Consider the following 17856-nt stretch of genomic DNA (forward strand, 5'->3'; position numbering starts at 1 on the left):
TATGCGATTTATCTTTACCTTCCTTTTTACCTCAGCTTTCTCATCACTAGCAAAGAGACTGCGAGAATTGAATGTTAGGAGAGAAGGAAAGAGTGTGAGTCAACGAGAGCGACTAATGCCGTTTGCAAGACCTGGCTTGGATTTATCTTTTGGTTTTTGGCTCCAGCTCCGCTCCATGTTTCAGGTTATTCTTTGACTCCCCTCCTCCGAGCCAAACTCAATGCCAAACTCCGACGCATTTGTTGTTTCTGCTGCCGCTGCATTCCGAAGTCGAGCAGGTACCTGTCTTCTCTTCTCTCTCCCTCTCTTTTATCCACCTCTCTCTATCTATCGCATCTGTGTGAGTGCGATCGCTGTTGGCTACCTGCGAACGCAACAACAACACAATCCCGGTTTCCAGGAAAATATTAACGATAACTCCAAAAAAGAAGAAATTACGTTGCCGCACACAGAAACAGATTGGGATGCACAAATCCAACGGATGGCACAACAATAGCGAACTCATTGTTATTGATACTAGGAAAGCCATGCACATGCACTCTCTCCTGTGCATTTGCCCCCTAAAAAAGGAAAACGCCGCCGCCGTCTTCTTTGCCTTATAAAAAATAAAAGAAAAGGGACAGGAGGGAACAGGATCGAAACCGAGAAAATGGCCTAGGATCTGGGAAAATCTGAGTCTCTACCTGACCCCGAACGCTCACACCCGCACCCTAGGGCACACACACAGCGATTTTAGCATCCTGGAGTTGACGAGGGTTTGCTGCACTGGGCAAAAATGCTTTCTCTAAATGAAGATGAGCTAGGATATATTAATCTCACTCTGTGCTTTGATATTAAAATCAAAAATAAGTTAAGAAGGCCACTGTAGTAGGGGAGAGTGGGGTAATGTCGTCAGTGGGGCAAAGTCGTCACTCGCTATTATCTTAAAAAATATAAGGGCTACCAACCCAATTTTTTTAGCGTAAGTGTATTGCACTATTCCTACATTACCGACGGAGTTTGGTAGAATTATAGGTTATGTGTAATTATTTATTCATCAGAAAGTGTTTCGGAGCCTCAAAAGTAATTTTTCTCCGGCGCAGAACTTTTTTTCTTCCAAGTACATTTTCGATCAAAGAAGTATAAAGGTAAGTTATTATTGTTGAGAAAGGTTTGGCGAACACGAGATGGTAGGTTGTGTAACAGCTGATTCGAGTTTCGATTTGTTATTCATGTTTTTATCAAAAAATGTCGCGTGGGGCATTGTCGTCACTCAACGGGTGGGGCAAAGTCGTCACTGTATTATCTCAGACTGAAATACAAACTCGTATCAATTTATTATTGTTTTGTGATTGTTTATGTAAAGTATTAAATATAAAATATAATTTCTCCAAAATGTTCTTAAAAAAAAATAAAATTCTAAAAAAGAGGTCGCCCAAAGAAAAATCTTTAAGAAATTCTGATTTTTGCTTTCTATCCTTCACTTAGATCTGAATGTGTCAAATTTTTGCAAAAAATAGGAATAGTGTTCCACTTTTTTATATGTATGAATATCAATAAATGTGTGTTTGACAAGTTGAAATAGTTTTGTGCACATGGGTACCTATATTTGCATTCATTATTCTATGTGACGACTTTGCCCCAGGGGGGTGACGACTTTGCCCCACGATTTTTCAATTTTCCAATTTTGCCTTCTTTCAGATAACAGTTTCGTATTAATAAACAAGTGAGAGGATGTCCGAAATACTTACTGCATTTAATAGCCAGATCTTTTCCGAATCCAACCATGTATATTACATGATAAAAATAAGTTATTTTATCAACAAATTACGCAATTAAAAAAAAAGTGACGACAATGCCCCACTCTCCCCTATACAAAAATTTAATGAAGCAACAAGAAGTACATTTCTTTTTAACCTTACTGCGACCTTCCTGCTTTGCACCTTCTCTTCTTTATATTCAACTAAATCTGTTATAATTGTATGTTTCTATTTTGGTACATGTAAATAAATAAGCTTAAGAGTTTTAGAATATTTATTTTGAAAAAAAAAAATCACTTATCATAAGGTGAATACCAAAGGCCTGTTTACACTTTTTTACTTTTCAAGTAAACAATTTATTGGTTCCGTAAAAATGATATTCATGTTCATAATGGTAAACACAACTCAAACAATATTCTTCCAGTGCAAGAAAAGAGCCTGCGTAGATTCCCTGGGCCTCCTGCGGAGGACTCTCGCAGTCGTACAGTCATTATCCTGGCGCGCAGAAGTGCAAGGCGTGCGTCCCTCCAACCCTCCTGCCTCTCCCCTCTCCTTCTCCTTCCCCCGCCCTCGAGCCTCGTCCGTTGAATCTTGTGCTTCTTCTACCTGTCAAACCGGTTTGGCCAAAAAGGGCCAATCTCTTCCTCTATCAGTCTTTTGGACGTGTCAAGGCGGCCATCGAAAATAAAAATAATCTCTTCGCTGGAAGTCTGCATCGGCCACAGTCCTCTGAAAATATAGTGCGGCACATATAATAATCGATTGGTTTTCGGCCGGCTCTCCCTCGTCATCTTGGCTCTTCTTTTCTTTATTTTCCTTTTTTTTTTTTTTTTTTTTTTTTGCGCATTGCGTACTATGATCAAGATCATTAAAGCTGCCGCTGGGCTCACAGGTAGAAGTTGAGGCCAACGGAAAAGGTGCAACGCGCGCAGACGCAGTGCAAACGGGCCAAATGCAATCTTCGTGGGCAGATGAGGCTCTACCATGGTTACCATGGGCGGAGGGAAGATGCCCACGCAGACGGTTCGATCGGTTTTGGGCCAGCCCAGCGAATTGAATCTGCATAGCTACTTGTCTTATCTGCCGACTGCAGATACAAGATACCCGATTAATCTGCATATCCGCGCATGGGCACATCTGCCACTTGATGTCTTAACTCCACATTACCACTAAATAATTGATTAGGCCAAGTTCGGAACTTTATTAAAGTAAAGGCGAGATCAAATAAAGATTTACGCCTGTCATTTCAGATAGGCAGATGATTCCTAACAAATCAACATTTATCGTTGGTACATGGATTTTTATTGGTCTTTCGGAAGTTTACAAGATTATCCTAAAGTATGTATAAGAAAAATTAATAAGTTTATTTTCTTTTTTTGCAATAAATCTAACAACCAAACAAAACTTTAGATTATAGTGAATGTTCTATTCTGAAGGATTCCGAGAGCTTTTCAATTCACAACCAAGATGCGGATTCAGATCCATCCAGATTGAGTCAGTTGCGAGTGTGCCAATCAAGGAAATGAAACACTAAACAAAAGGCGCCGCCATCAAGTCCAATTGATGTTATCGTCAACTCTGACCAATTTGTGGTCTGCCCGCATCTTTTCGAGCTCGCATCTCTTCTTAGTTTGAACTTCTTGGCTGGCAGAAGGGTGTAATCCAGTGGATAGATGCTGGATCTTGGACACCGGCATCAAAAACGACGTCAAGCTGTGACAGATTTGTTTCAGAACATCACATAATTTGCCTTTAATCGCGCTTTGAGCAAATGTAATTTGTGATCGAAGAGATTGCCCTCATATAAAAAAAAAACAACACACAAAATAAAATGAACGAATATTTTCTTTGGGGGTACACACGATTAGCTCTAAAACATTCATTTGTCACGCTTTTCAAGATCATACACCCACAATCTTATCGGCGATCTTAAAACCATCTTTTAAAGTCCCCATTTCAAGGGAATAGCTGGGAATTCAAAATCCTAGGGCGTGTCCTTAGGATTCAAGTGGATTCTTTTGAGAAGGGGACACACATTTTTAGGGTCCCGTTGGGAATTAACACTTGTCCAGCTCTCGGAACGACTTCCACTTCCACATTCTTATGAGCAGCAGATCTTTGTAAACTGAAACCGGATTGAGAGGTCATGAAACAATCTCGAGGGTTGTCTCAAGTGCAAAGTTCCGCTGCATTTCAATGAGATTTCAGGCGAAGTATGTAGATATCCGCAAAGCGATCAAGGACCGTTACAGGAAAGATATCCTTAAAAGTAAAAAATTAAGTGTTACCAGGAAACGCAAGTAGGATCTCAGTTAAAATATCCTTCAAGTTTCCAAAAAAAGTCATATGAGAAAACACATGTTACTCAACAGATGCGTTTTAAATCACTTTGAAATAAAATCTAAAAAATTGCAAATCAAAAGACATATTTTATCCACATATATGTAAAATGTTCCTTTATTGTTTATGTAATTTTAAATGCTATATGTATATATCTAGATATAGTATTTATATCGTAAGTAAATGTCAGTTATTATTTTTGCTTTTGAAAAAGTTCGTTTATGGCATTACGCACTAAAAACTAAATGTCCGCTTCGTTTTTGGGGTTGGTTGTTCTGTTCGTTCTTAAAATTCGTTTACGCTATGACTTTAAAATACTCCCGATACACAACTCTAGAAACTAGATGCTAATTATTAAAACCCAGACCCAACTATGCTTCTTCTATATGTATATGGCTACGGAAGGGCAGTTCAACTCAAGCAAGTTGGATTCGATATTAGGATTAGGAGTATGTTGTATATATATATAATATATATATGTACATGCCGGGCCGATTCGGAGCGGCTAGCAAGGAAGTGGATTTGTGTGAGTGTATGCTAAAGCATATTTTGATTTGATTTGATACATGCGCGGTTCTAGGTGCTATATGATCTCTATATAGGTAAATGTAATGCATATGTGTTTTTAGTATTGTTTAAACGATTCGTTGACTCTAGTCCCCATGGATATTTCGAACATATCCACCGACTGTTTGCTCGATCCGAAACACTTCTCCACCATCCCACCTTTTCCCGATTCAACTCACGATCGAGGGTTTAAGTAGAAAAGTGTTTGGGACTCTTCGGCAAGCCGAACTCTCTGAGCGTTTCTCTCCTCCGTTCCGATTCGATTTGATTTGATGATATATTCATTTTGCATTTCTAATGTGTTACGTGCCTAGGTTCTAAATTATGCTATATACTCTCCCAAAAAAATCTCCGTCTGCGTGGGGATTACCAACAAACATTCCTTGTTGTTCGAACGCAATGAACAAAAAAACGCTACTCAAAATCAGAAAACCATAAATATAAAAAATGATTAAAATACTATAATGTATAATGGGGTTATATCACAGGTACATTTTAGACTTTTTCAAAATGCAAGATTGTAGAAAACATCGTGTCATGGAGGGATCTGCACAGGGACAGGACAACGGAACGGACAACTGGCTTCTAGTTCTGTTGGCCGTGTGCAGCTCCTCAACTCGTCTAAATGCTATGTAAGTAGTTTTGTGTAGTGTGTCGTTTAGTATGTATCTATATATCTATATATTCACTGGGTCAATGAAGTATATTATTCCTTGTTATAGAAAAGCACTAACCATTAAACATTGCAACTGCCGTTTCACTTGTCCCCCGAAACTCTTAACTCCCTAACTTCCCACCGAGTTCGAGTCCGGGGGCAAGTGCTCGATTGTGATCGTAGATATGAAAGAGTTTTTGCATACAAGTATATCGTAATCAGTATCGTTATTGTATCGCCTATCAAGCCTATTGACTAGGACCGATTCAAAAGCCCCAAAACATGCTGTACAATTGTGTGTACTTTGGTTCTAACTACATGCGTCGTGAGTCACCATTATGTTTGTTGGTTTCTTACTTTGTGTACTTGCTATGGCCTGATCTGTTCTATCCTCATCTATAAGTTCATTTGAGTACGTATTTTAATGAAGTTCTGCTGGGACACAGATCCCTGCTTTATAGTGTGATTACTGTCTCCTCGCGTTTCCGTGAAGCAATTTCTATCGTACAGCACTCGCGTCTCTTAAGTACAAAGGTTTTTTTTTCGATTCCCAACGGGAGGGGGGAACATTTCTGTGGTGCTTGGATGGGGGAGCACTGTGCCTGTCATCTGTGAGTCTGTCTCTACGCTGGTAGACGTGATAATGGAAAATTCGTAATTGCTAAAGCTGCACAATGCCCCCATGATTGTGACAAGTGTGGTTTCTGTGTAACTGAGTGTTAAGCACTAGATTTCACAACAACATAATTGCTTAGAAGTTGTTGTAGTGAATTCCAGGCTTCAGCCAGAAACTTTGAGTTGACCCAGTCGGCAGACCGTTTCGATATGAAGAGTTAGACTAGATGCTATCTTTAATACTAATCCACCCGGCTGGTGAGTCGCGCACAACACTTCGTCCTTAGGTGTTCTTAGCAGTCAGTTGACGGGGCGCCGGTTCGCCCGCCTCGGCGTAAAGACAGGATCCCTCGCTGCAGGAGCAGGTGTCGCCCTCGCGGGAACTGTTGCAGCAGTCGCTGGTGTACTGCCGCTGCTCGTACTCCGCCAGCATGTTCTCGTTCTCGCTCTCCAGGCACGGCTGCACCGCCGGTCCCCGTCGTCGGTGGTGGCCACCGCTCCGCTTGCCGCTGCTGCCGTGCTCCTCCAGCTGCAGCTGCTGCGACCTCTTGTGACCCTGCGAGGTTCGCGAGTGATCCGAGCACTCCGAGGAGCACTGGTAGATCTGGTGGCTGGAGTTGGTCGGGTGCATGGGGTGCACCGGCTGGTACCAGCCCTCGGGAACGGGTACGGGAATCGGCGGTGGTGGCTGCATCGGCGAGGGCGTGGCCAGGGCATCGCAGCTGTTGCAGGCGCGACTCTGGCCACATCGTGCCGCATTCAGTCCCGCCTGGTACTCGCTGGATGCATGTCGCTGGGTGCCGAATGGCAGGTGGTTGGGCGGCACCCCTCCGCCGGGAGTCGCGGTGGCAAAGTAGGCCGGCAGCTGCGGCGGGTGCTGATTGGTGGGCGTAATCTGGTAGCGGTTCTGGGCACCGCCAGCCACCGCCGACAGCGGGTTGCTGTACACGTTCTCCGGAGGACAGGCGACGGCGTATTGCGGCGAGACGCCCCAGGCGGAAAAGCCACCAGAGGAACTGCTGTGTATCGAAGCGTTCAGAATGCTGCAAAGGAAATGGAAGCCTTAGTTTCAGAGCTCACAAAATGTTGTGTTAAATGTAGATAGCAAGCACCACTTTATATAAACAAAAAGTTTAACTATTAAAAAGAATTGTTTTTGAACTTGAAAATATAATAGGAGTTCTATGCGATTGATACAAAATATAACATAATATTAGGTACATATTAAATATCATAACTTTATGAGCAATCACTTTAAGCAAAACAAATAAACTCTTACCTTTGGTTTGTGGAAATGCCGGAGCCAGCACTTTTGGAACTCTTCCGCGAGGATTCCGGGGATCCCTGCGTGTATCCATAGGTTGAGGACGGCGGTGGGTGTTCTGGTGGCGGTGGTAGGAACTCAGACCAGTTGATCGGTTCAACTGGGTACTGCAAGAAGTTGGATTTCACAACAGGCACCGCTGGTGCCTGGCCGGCAAATGCATCCGAATAGGGCGAATGAGTTCCCGAATCTTTGTCGGCACTCAAGGATGTAGCCTTGGTGCAGGTTTCACTTGAGGAAGTGCCAACAATCATGGTAGTGGCATATGGTGTAGGATTATCGGGACTCTGCAAGAATAATTGATGTTAGTAGTTGTAATGTTGGTAAAAATGTTTGATGAACTCACCTTGCGACAGTTGTAGAAAGTGGTAAGGTTTCGGGTGTCTACTTCAGCATAATCGGTTCCTCCATCGGAGTTATTGTAGTTAGACTGACTGCTATTTACGTGGGACAGTAACTTTGATTCGCTCAACCCGGAATCCTTATCCGTATCTGCAGTTCGCCAGCCACGATGCTGGTCTATCCACAAGCAGTCCTTGCTATTGATGTTCAGTGCGGTTATTTCGTTGTCGCTGACCACTGAAAAAGTATTTTAAAAACGTTACATAAGTTATATATAATCAGATTTGACTTATAACAATTTTTTTAGTTTAAATTAAACCTGGCTTTAGTTTAATGTACATTGATATCTTTTAAATTGTGACGGGATAGTTATAAGCAAACTAAACACTTACCACTTAAGTGCCCCAATTCCTTGGTCATTTGGTGCTTTCTTTTGAAGTAAACCATGGATATAGCCGCCGAGATTACCAGTACTAAGAGCACTATGAAGACCAGCACCATTAGCCAAGGACCAGAAAGGTAATCCGTGGTCTTTCTGTGGGTGGTGGGATTGATGTCACCGGTGGGTAAATTGCCATTGCTGTGATAGGTGAGATCCTGACCCTCATGGCGGCCATCGTGAGTTCCGCTGGGATGAGCCCTTGGCGGGTGCACATGGTGGGTGGGGTCCATGAAGAGGGATATCTGGGGATTTCAATAACGATTATAATGGGCTCAAGTGTTAAAAAATATAGTATTCACTCACCGGTTTGGAGTAGGGTCCATCTCCTGCTTTGGTGAAGGAGTTTAATCGCACACTATATACGGCTCCAGTGGTTAAATTATTCAGAAGCACAGAGGTGGTGGTGGCATTGAGGGTCATGTTGGCCAGAACCTTCATGGTATTCCCGGCACTGACCTCGATTTTGTAGCCATACAGATTGCCATTGTGGTGTTGTGCTGGTGGTGGAGTCCAACGCACCCAGCCAGCGGTTTGATTATACATGCCAATTTGTATGTTATCCGGTGGAGCAGAGGGAACTATAAACGGAAATATATTAGTAATCAAATTGAAGTAAGTAATATTAGAAAACCTTACCATCTTCATAGGTTAAAGCCACCTTGGAGTTACTGGGCTGTCCCTCAATGGTTTCGAAGAAAGGTGTTAGGAAGAACTCATATTTGGTGTACTTTTTAAGATTTCCAACCACGAAAGATTCCGAAGAAACATCTTTAACAGTAATCGAGTGATACTGTGCTGATGGTAAACTGGCATCCTTATAGTGAATACGCAGACCCTAAAATAAAGTATAATAAAAAGTTAAGCTATGTTTTTGTAAATATTTATTTAATAATGCTTACCTCCACGTATTTTTCATCTGAGCTCACATGAAGCAGCCAATCTAGACGAACAGCACTGGCATTAATAGCCGAGGCATCTATAAGCTCCACAGACTGTTTGGAAAGGGATAAAGTTAAAATTAATCCATTTTAGCAGTAATATTCACTTACCTTTCCAGTCAGCAAAGTTCGAGCTGCTGACAAATCATTTGCAGAAGCTGCATCGAAATCCTCCTCAATGGTTTTTATAGCATTGGATAAGCCGGAAGGAACAGATATACCCTGAGTATTTTCAGCTCTTACAAGAAAGACATAAGAAGAGCCAGGGTTGAGATCCGAGATCTGCAAGAAAGTCAAACAAAAAGTTAGCCAACGGCAAGTTAAATTATTTACAGCCAATCTTACAGTAACTTGAGTATCGCCCACTCGATGGGCAGCCACAATCCAACCAGTTTGCAGATCCGGACTGAAGTACTCAACAGTGTATCTGCAATAAAAAAAATCAAACATGATGATGATCTCATAGGTGGAAAGGGTGTGCCGTCACAACTTACCCAATGATTGGTCCCACGGCGCCAGGTTTCTCTTGGCTTTTGGCCCAACGAAGAGTGATGCTGGTGCGGCTGACATTCAGGACTTTTGGTGTCCCAGGAGGAGCAGGATACGTGCTAGGATCTGCAGCTCGATGGAGAGAGGTGGAGCCTGCTTTATCGACCTAAAAGGAAAGAGATTTCTCGATTAAGAACTGAGTAACTATAGGTTTTATTTCTTAACTAACCGTTAAGGTAGCTGCCCAGGAAGTTTCTCCTCGTTCGGCAGATGCAGTACAGGTGTACGTTCCAGAATCACTTAGCTGAAGATCTGTAACAAAAATCCAATTATTAAATAAGTTAAAATATAGAATATGAGTTTAAATTACCATCTAATCTCAGTGAGCTGCCTTGTATAATACTGTAACGACCGCCCGTTTGCACGGCATGTCCATTGTGGAACCATTTGATGCGGGGACTGGGATTTCCCATGGCACGGCAGGGCAAAGTAGCCACCGATCCTTTGGGAAGTGTTTGATTGGCAGGTCCAATTTGAATTATAGGCGGTGGTCGCTCATCCACCGTGCTGACCTGCAGGAAAACTCGAACGGTGGAGGAATCCACGACACTGAATGCGGAGCACACATAGAAGCCTTCGTCCTCCTGTCGCACATCCGTGATTTGTAGAGTTCCATCCGCAGCCACATGCTGTCTTCCGTGTGAGCTATTGGGAAACATGAGCGTGGAAACTCCCTCCTTGGTCCAGAAAACAGAAGGCGGTGGGTTGCCGGAAGCCATGCAAGGCAGCTGGACAACGCCATTTAGTCCCACTTTCTTGTTGCTTGGACGTTTGGTGAAGTTGGGAGGGGCTTTAATAAAAAGGAGGTTTTCAAATTAAATTAAGATACAATGAGGAAGAATAATATTTCTTACCATGCACTGTGAGCGAAGCTCTGGCGCTAATCTGACCCACATTGTTGTGCGCCTCGCAGACGTAGGTGCCTTCATCGCTGGGAGTTATGTTAGAAATCTCCAGACTCTTTCCGTCATGGAGAATACGAGCTCTGGATACGGGAATATTGCCCTCCTCCTTTTTCCACAGCACTTTCGGTGGGGGATCCCCGCCCACGGAGCAGTGGAAAGTGGCAGTTTGGCCGAACAACATCACCTGATCCTTGGGCTCCTTCATGAAGTACGGCTTGACCTGGACAATCAGCTTGGCGTAGCTGGACTCCCGGGTGCCCACCAGGTTCTGGGCAATGCACTTGTAGTTGCCCTCGTCGATGGGCTCCACATTGCTGATGAGCAGGTTGCCACCGTCCACGATTCGAACGCGTGAGCTGGCGCCAAACGACATGGCTTTCAGGTCGTCCAGGGGAACGCCGTCCTAGGAGCACAAAAAAAGCGGTTTAGCCAGTGAAATTCGCCTGAATTTTGGTGTCTGGTTTTGGGAACCCACCTTCATCCAAATGAGCGTTGGCTCTGGAATGCCTTTGGGCGGCCCACACTCGAGCAAAGCCGTCTCGCCTTTGGCCACTCGCGTGTCTTTGGGCTCCACGCGAAAATCGTCGCGCAAAACTGGCAACGATATAAAAAATTAACACAAAATAATCGGAGACAAAGCCTGGCCTGTGTGGGCAGACAAGTTGCAGACTTGAGTGGAGTGGAGCTGAGCGACTTACCAGCTATCTGGAGCGAGGCATGGCGACTAACGGCCTGGCCCACTCGGTTCTTGGCCACGCACCAGTACTCGCCGCCGTCCTGCTCCTTCTTGCCCTGCATCGTCCTGTAGAAGAAGAGGGCGCCGTCCTTGAACTGGACGCGGTGCGATTTCTTTTCGTTCGTGCTGACGGGCTCGCCATCCTGAAAGTGGAAGGGAAGGGAAGAACGGGCCAAATTTAGTTGCGATTCGGTAAGGTTTAGTGGTTACACTGGGAAAACTGAAAGAGCTTATTATTTTGAAATATGAATTTTTGAATTTGTTATTAACTCTTCTAAGTATAAATGTCATTGAATTGTTATGTACCAAACTCTAAAACTTATTGGTCATTTGACACAATAAAATTAAACATTGTAAAAATTTAAATATATTATTAAGTGACAATTTTCATATTAGCTAGAAAAAGTAAAAGAGCTATGAAAATAAACTTCAGCTTCTTAGGATTGTTCTTTGATATTAAAATGTTTTAAAAATAAAATGATCAAACTTTATTTATTATTTTGTAAGGACATGAAAAAAATCTGTATGTTATAAACCAAATTAAAATTTTAATTTGATGACTAATCATATCATTTTAATCGGAGTTGTTGAACTTGGAAATTTCGTTTTGATAATTTAAATATATAAATTCCTTTGAATTTATTGCTAAATGAACTTATTGATCCCGAGAATTCGTTATCTGAAAAATATGCCACAAGTTCTGGGCGAATAAATGAAGGTCTCTCATTTAGAAACTATTTATAAAGAAATACTGTTTTGTAAGTGTAATTCATTGTGTGTGGTTCGGGTTAGAAAAGTATGTTGAGGGTACCTTAAACCACTCGATTGTGGGTTCCGGCTTGCCCTCCACTTTGCAGTTGAGTGTGGCGGGCTCATTCTTTTTGACCACCAGATCCGTGGGATGTTCGATGATGCGGGGCGATTGGTACTGGGCTGCAATAAGGGGTTAATGCGGTGTGTGGGGTTAGCCAGTTGCTGATTTACTGAGGGAATTAATCCCCGAAAGGAGTGCGAGATTTACCTCTGACAGCTGGCAGGCCAACGGAGGCCACCAGGATGAGTAGCAGCCACGGCAGGAGCAACATCCTGCTGCTCCTCCGCCAGCAAAATGGGTTAATAGTAGTGCTCGTGCTCCAGGCGATGGCGTGTTTTTCGGGTTTCATAGGATGATGCATTTTATGATGGTGCTGTTGCGATGACTTTACAGATGACCCAAAACAGCGGTGATCATCGTGGCGTTTTCTTTTTTTTGTTGTTTGTGTTCTTTGTATTTTTATTTGGGATCCTATAGGATGATATGTGGATATGTATGGGTTAACGAAATGTGGGCAGCTGTTAGGATGATTGGTAAGGCGTGGCAGCAGCGCGTTTTTAGCCCCCGAGGCTTTGCGGGGTTTACTTGCTTTTTATCTGTCCAAAAATTCGAAATTATTTCTCGCCTGCTCCACTTACGCTTGCATTTCCATGCGATAAGCACTCACACTCAAACACTCACACCCACGCACACGCACACACACACATACATATGCATATGTCTATGCAGGTTTTCCATTAATTTTATTTCCGTATTTATCTCTCTTTGTGTTTATCTCCCATTCGAAGTGGCCCGAAAATTTACAATCCAAATTCTGATTCGGATTCGGAGTTTGATTTCACGTTCTCACACTTTCTTTGTAACGCTTTTTATTGAGTTTTTAGTTTTTTGCTTTTTTACGAGTGTTATTTTTTTTTTTTTTGGTTCGGGGGTTTCATTAATCAGCCGCGCAGTGTAAGTTTTGTTGGTATTTATTCGTCGATTGCTCGCTTTTCGGGGTTGTTTTCTCAGCAGCTCTCCTCGCGCACATTTTCCGTATTTCCCGAACGAAATTTCTTTTTGGTAAAATTACAAGAACAAGAACCCAACTGCCACTCCCCCCTCTCACTCTCACTCGCACTGTGGCACTCACACCCTTTCTCGCTCGCACTCACTGACCGTTCCTGGGACTTCCCCCGTTCCGCTTTGTTGTTGTATCTATAACAGTGTGTTGTATCTATAACTCCTTGTAATATTTTCGTTACATCCGCAGCTGCACTTTTGTAGTCCCCCAAATGTTGGATCTATCTCGATCTTTGGGAGCGCGTTTGGTTCACAGATCGTTGGGTGCCGAACTTACTTTAATTTAGGTGCTGCAAATTAACTATTTTCCTGCGATTTTACTTCGATTCTCGGCGCAGTGAAAACTCGCAATTGGACGTGGGTCGTGTCTGTGGAAATCTGAGAGCGCGACGCCCGGAATTGGAACCTTGGTTGGGTGTGGGAAAGTGGAAAAGCGGAACGCACTGCGATAAGGAATACCGAAAAATACCACAATTCATCTGTCTCCGACGATCTGGCAACGATGACTTGAATTTTGAATTAAATTTATTTTCGCGGGTCTTTAGTTATGGTTATATTCTCATATGCGCACATTAAAAAATTGTATAATGCTTTAATGCTTAATGCTTTAGTTCTTGTTTGTAAAAGATATGATTTATTTATAGTTTGTAAGCTCTTACAAATGACAAAAATATTCGATTAACTTCTAATTTACTCTTTGTGGATTTGATTTGTCATATTTTGTATATTTATTAAAAAATAGATATGATTATTCGAATTTTATCGAGTCCTTACACTTGATAGAAAAATTACTGATTGTTCAATGTTGAGAATACTGGCTTCTTTATACTATAAGATCCATTTTTTCAAGTTGTTAAAACTGTTCATAAATTACTCGATTTATATCTATTGTTCAAATGGGTGGTATAAAAGTACAAATACATGAGACTTTTCTATCAAAATTTCTCTGATTAACTCAATTTTCACACTTTTTAAAAATATTTTTTTAATGTGCTTTTAGCTTAATCCATTTTACCCCTAACCAGATTCCTTGAACGCACCACATTGGAGAAATTGGCATCAAAGGCAGGCACTAAATTTCTTCCCGGATGAAGGTGAAAAGTGGGCGCATGTGGGCGGCGACCGGTGGGCAGGGCACTTTTCACCTGCTTCGGCTGCAGTTGCAAACGGGCCACTCGGTCCACGGACATACTCTTGGGCCTCCGGGCCAGATAATTGTGGATATGGCTGTTGGAGCCATGGGCGATGTTTAAATCCACCAGGTATTCCTGCAGCTGCGCCTTCAGCTGACTGTTTTCCGCCTCCAGGCGACGCTTCTGCTGCTTGAGGCAGGCCACATCCACGGCAACATTGTTGACCCGCCGCCAAAAGGTTTCCATTTGGGGCACTAAGGCGACCTCGTCCTAAAAGGGAAAAATATAAAAAATATAAATTAAATAACCAAACAACAAACTGAATGCCAAAAATATGCAAAGTGTGTGTTCATCAAATGTTTTCAGATTAAAAGTGTACAACAAGTGACTTTTTGACATATTATATAAAGGAATAATCCAATAAAGCCTGTAAAATACAAATTTGTTAAAGCCTTTGCATATAATTACGATGCACTAATTAAAAATAAAGTTTTTTTTGGAAACTCCATTGAATTCTGTACCACAATTGCGTAATTTCCTAACCTACCTTTAAAAGATCTGTGGCTGGATCAGATAAAGCTAAACTTTCTTGATCTTCGATCTCGCGTATTTCGATAATCTCCTTAGATATTTCCGGTAGCTGAAACATCCTTTCCCTTTGGGTTTCCATCTTGGCACAGACCGCCGAAAGTTGGACCAGAGTTTCACCTTTGGCCACAGTTTCCTGTAGGAATTCCAGGGCATTGTAGCTCTCCACGGACATCAGCTTGAATGCTTGATGATCCCGGGATACTTCTTGCTCCACACAAGTACGCAGTTCCCTCAATCGCTCAGTCAATTGTTGTTTAATAGTTTGCCTTTGCTCCAATTGACCCTGCTGCTTAATGTAGAATTCTTCAGAGACCAAACGCAAATTGGCCAGTTGGTCAACCAGGTGCTCGATTTCGTGGGTTTGCTGACTAATCTGGTGGGCTGCTTCCTCATCTCGCTGCTTAAGATCCACGTACTCTGCATAAAAACCCTCGATGTGCTGGCAGTAACCCGCCAAAACAGCCTGATACTCCTGCCAAAGCTTCTCCAGTTTGGCCTCTCCCCTCGAGGTGATTTGTTCCAATTGAAGTTGCATCTGAAATGGTGGGAATTAATTAATTAATTTGCAATGCATGATACCTTTTATAAAATAATCAGGAGCTTGTAAGAACAATGCATTTTTTATTATTTAAATGTAATTTGATTTTTTTGTATTATTTCCAATGACTATATTAATACTAGTTTTATTTCGAAAACTTTCTGTGAAACTATAAGATTATTAAAGGCTCCATGTATTTTGAGAAAGACCAGTGGAAGGGCATTTAAAGACACTTTTAGCAAATCGGCACGAAATTTATATAATAAAACCTGACAAGCTAATGGGATCATTGTGTGTCAATCATTCTGTGACTTTAAACGTGAAGCTCCTGAACTATAAATAAAGTGCGACTATCATCTCCTACATTCAGTTTCCAAAATGCAGCTACTGACTTGGCTTGTGATTTGCCTGGCCTGCTGCTTCTGCTCCATTTGCGGACTAAAATGCCGATCGCAAGAAGGATTTGGAGAGGCTGAGCTGAAGAGAACCGTTCGCAGCTGTATGCACCGCCAGGACGAAGACGAGGATCGAGGACGAGGTGTGAGCAGACAAGGAAACGGATATGGCTACGACTTCGGAAGGAGTCAGGATGAAGAGCAGGATCGGGATAGGAATCAGAATAGCAGGATTAGTTATGGCAACAGGAGGCAGAGGGGACTCAAACAGTCGGAGAACAGGAACAACACAAGCGGCGATGGAGGTCAGTGTGTTGCCCAGTGCTTTTTCGAGGAGATGAACATGGTAGGTTTCACCCTGGTCGAAAAGCTAATCAAATACTAAGATGTATTCTAATTTATTGAAAGTGCCAAACCTCTTAAACTGGGTTCAAAAATATGAAAGTTTATAGTTTAAAGACTTCCAAAAAATATTAAATACTACATTGTTAATAGCGATGTTTGATTTTCCAGAAGTGTCAAACGCGTAAAGATTTAATTTGAAGCTCTTAGGTTATGTAACTATCTTTAAAAGGTTTAACAGCTTAAGAAACAACTTAAAAGTATGCTACTATGCATATGACAACTTTTACGAACCTATTCATGTTGTTTAAAATCTCTAATGATTTTGTGACATTTCTTTTACTAATGTTTCTTATAATTTCTTATTATTTTATACCCCAGGTCGATGGCAACGGGATGCCGGATCGGCGCAAGGTGAGCTACATGCTGACCAAGGACCTGCGGGATCGGGAGCTTCGCAACTTTTTCACGGACACCGTGATGCAGTGCTTCCGGTACATGGAGAGCAGTGGAAGGGGCAGGCACAACAAGTGCTCGGTGTCCAGGGAACTGGTCCAGTGCATGTCGGAGTACGCGAAGGCGCAGTGCGAGGATTGGGAGGAGCACGGCAACATGCTCTTCACCTAGCCCCCAGCTTACCCCACTTTTTAGATCCTCGCAGCGGTCGAGGAAGCGCTCGTGGTTGTCCTTGATGCCGCCGTCGGTGTTTTCCTCCAGTTGGTAGAAAACGCACTCCAGTTGTTGCTGCTTCTGGGCGTGCATCTCCTTAAAAACAGTGGAGTCCTGTTCCCATTGGCTTAGCACCGCCTGCTTGTCGTCCTCGTAGATCCTTCGGAAGAACTCAATGCGACCTTTGTGGGTGTCTGGTATAAATAAGTTTTGGAAGGAAATTTATTTATTTATAAGGTGTGCGGTTAGGTTCTTAAATGTTAAAATCATAAAAACAATAATTAAAAGTTTCTTGTATTATTCTAAATTTGAATAGATCTCTCTTTATAAATTATAATGAAAATATACTTGTGAATACTTGTGTGAAAGACAATGAAAAATTATTAAAAATTTTTGTGGCATCGATGTGTTACAATAAATAAAATTTTAATTTTTTTAAATTAAAAACTTATTATCTCCGTTTAAACCTCTAGTATTTTGAGTTATGACAGACTTATAAAGTTTTTAAATGTTCAACCGATATTTTTGATGCAAAATATGCTCAAATATACTCAATATACCTAGCCTTTTATGATTTTTTGTATTTTTTTTAATAACCCACCAACAATTGTTGTGACGTTTTCCATATGCGACTGCTGCAAATTGGCGTACATGTCCTCGGTGGACTCAATGTGAGCAATCAGGCGATGGATGACCTGATCCTTGCGCTTCAAAGCCTCCTGGAAGAAGGACTCCACCTCGACAATTTCACGGCGCAACTCCTGGATCTTCACCTGACGCAAAATGCTGCGCCACTCCTGATTGATTTTGGCCATATTCAAGCGACCGAAGGCGTCCTCCCTTTTCAGTTTGTTCTATTGGAAGTAAAGTGGCACTAAGTGACTTTTATGGGCTTGAAATTACCAAGACTGATACCTTCATGTACATGGAAATAAGCTGCATTTTGCGGCGTCTCGTCTCCCTCCTCCTGGTCGGCTCTCATTTGCAAATACCTGGCCCTTTCCTCTTCGGACATTTTGGCCAGCTTATTTCCTTTACCTTTACCCTTTTTACCCATGATTCTCGCTTTTTTGTTTCCCTTTTTTGCCGAAAATAAACTTATTGAATTTCAAAAGGCCAATCTCTGACTAATTAAACGAGTAAAAGCCGCGCCTCGGAAA

General features: G+C 42.3%; 3 protein-coding genes across 3 annotated transcripts; 1 reads left to right on the top strand and 2 right to left on the bottom strand.

Moving 5' to 3' along the window:
- Positions 1-4178: 4178 nt before the first annotated feature.
- On the bottom strand, positions 4179-13401 carry LOC108096832 (protein sax-3). Its single transcript, XM_017198737.2, has 18 exons — positions 13306-13401; positions 12174-12437; positions 11964-12085; positions 11115-11295; positions 10892-11010; positions 10366-10819; positions 9822-10301; positions 9681-9763; positions 9457-9617; positions 9308-9389; positions 9074-9244; positions 8924-9016; positions 8661-8859; positions 8328-8602; positions 7975-8266; positions 7587-7819; positions 7196-7527; positions 4179-6959 (listed from the first exon to the last, which is right to left on the bottom strand). The coding sequence occupies exons 2-18, from the start codon at positions 12325-12327 to the stop codon at positions 6200-6202; spliced, it is 4191 nt and encodes a 1396-aa protein (XP_017054226.1). The 5' UTR covers positions 12328-12437; positions 13306-13401; the 3' UTR covers positions 4179-6199.
- A 539-nt stretch (positions 13402-13940) lies between these two features.
- On the bottom strand, positions 13941-17835 carry LOC108096529 (dynein regulatory complex subunit 2). Its single transcript, XM_017198212.2, is given in 6 exon segments — positions 13941-14431; positions 14709-15287; positions 16667-16890; positions 17298-17550; positions 17612-17656; positions 17658-17835. Coding segments are annotated over 6 exon segments (1599 nt in total). The 5' UTR covers positions 17754-17835; the 3' UTR covers positions 13941-14029.
- LOC108096976 (odorant-binding protein 59a) lies at positions 15669-16672 on the top strand. The gene is made up of 2 exons (XM_017198955.2): positions 15669-16031; positions 16409-16672. The coding sequence occupies exons 1-2, from the start codon at positions 15669-15671 to the stop codon at positions 16652-16654; spliced, it is 609 nt and encodes a 202-aa protein (XP_017054444.1). The 3' UTR covers positions 16655-16672.
- Positions 17836-17856: the final 21 nt, after the last annotated feature.

Source organism: Drosophila ficusphila, unplaced genomic scaffold, assembly GCF_018152265.1.
Source record: "Drosophila ficusphila isolate 14025-0441.05 unplaced genomic scaffold, ASM1815226v1 contig_414, whole genome shotgun sequence".
Lineage (NCBI taxonomy): Eukaryota > Metazoa > Arthropoda > Insecta > Diptera > Drosophilidae > Drosophila > Drosophila ficusphila.

Bases quoted from the DNA above. Each gene is read 5' to 3' on its own strand.
- LOC108096832 (XM_017198737.2), bottom strand. From the start codon at position 12,327: ATGCATCATCCTATGAAACCCGAAAAACACGCCATCGCCTGGAGCACG. The intron at 7,820-7,974 runs GTAAGTGTTTAG...ATACTTTTTCAG, and splicing joins GGAATTGGGGCACTTAAGTG to TGGTCAGCGACAACGAAATA. The intron at 6,960-7,195 runs GTAAGAGTTTAT...TTTCCTTTGCAG, and splicing joins GGCATTTCCACAAACCAAAG to CATTCTGAACGCTTCGATAC.
- LOC108096976 (XM_017198955.2), top strand. From the start codon at position 15,669: ATGCAGCTACTGACTTGGCTTGTGATTTGCCTGGCCTGCTGCTTCTGC. The intron at 16,032-16,408 runs GTAGGTTTCACC...TTTATACCCCAG, and splicing joins TTTTCGAGGAGATGAACATG to GTCGATGGCAACGGGATGCC.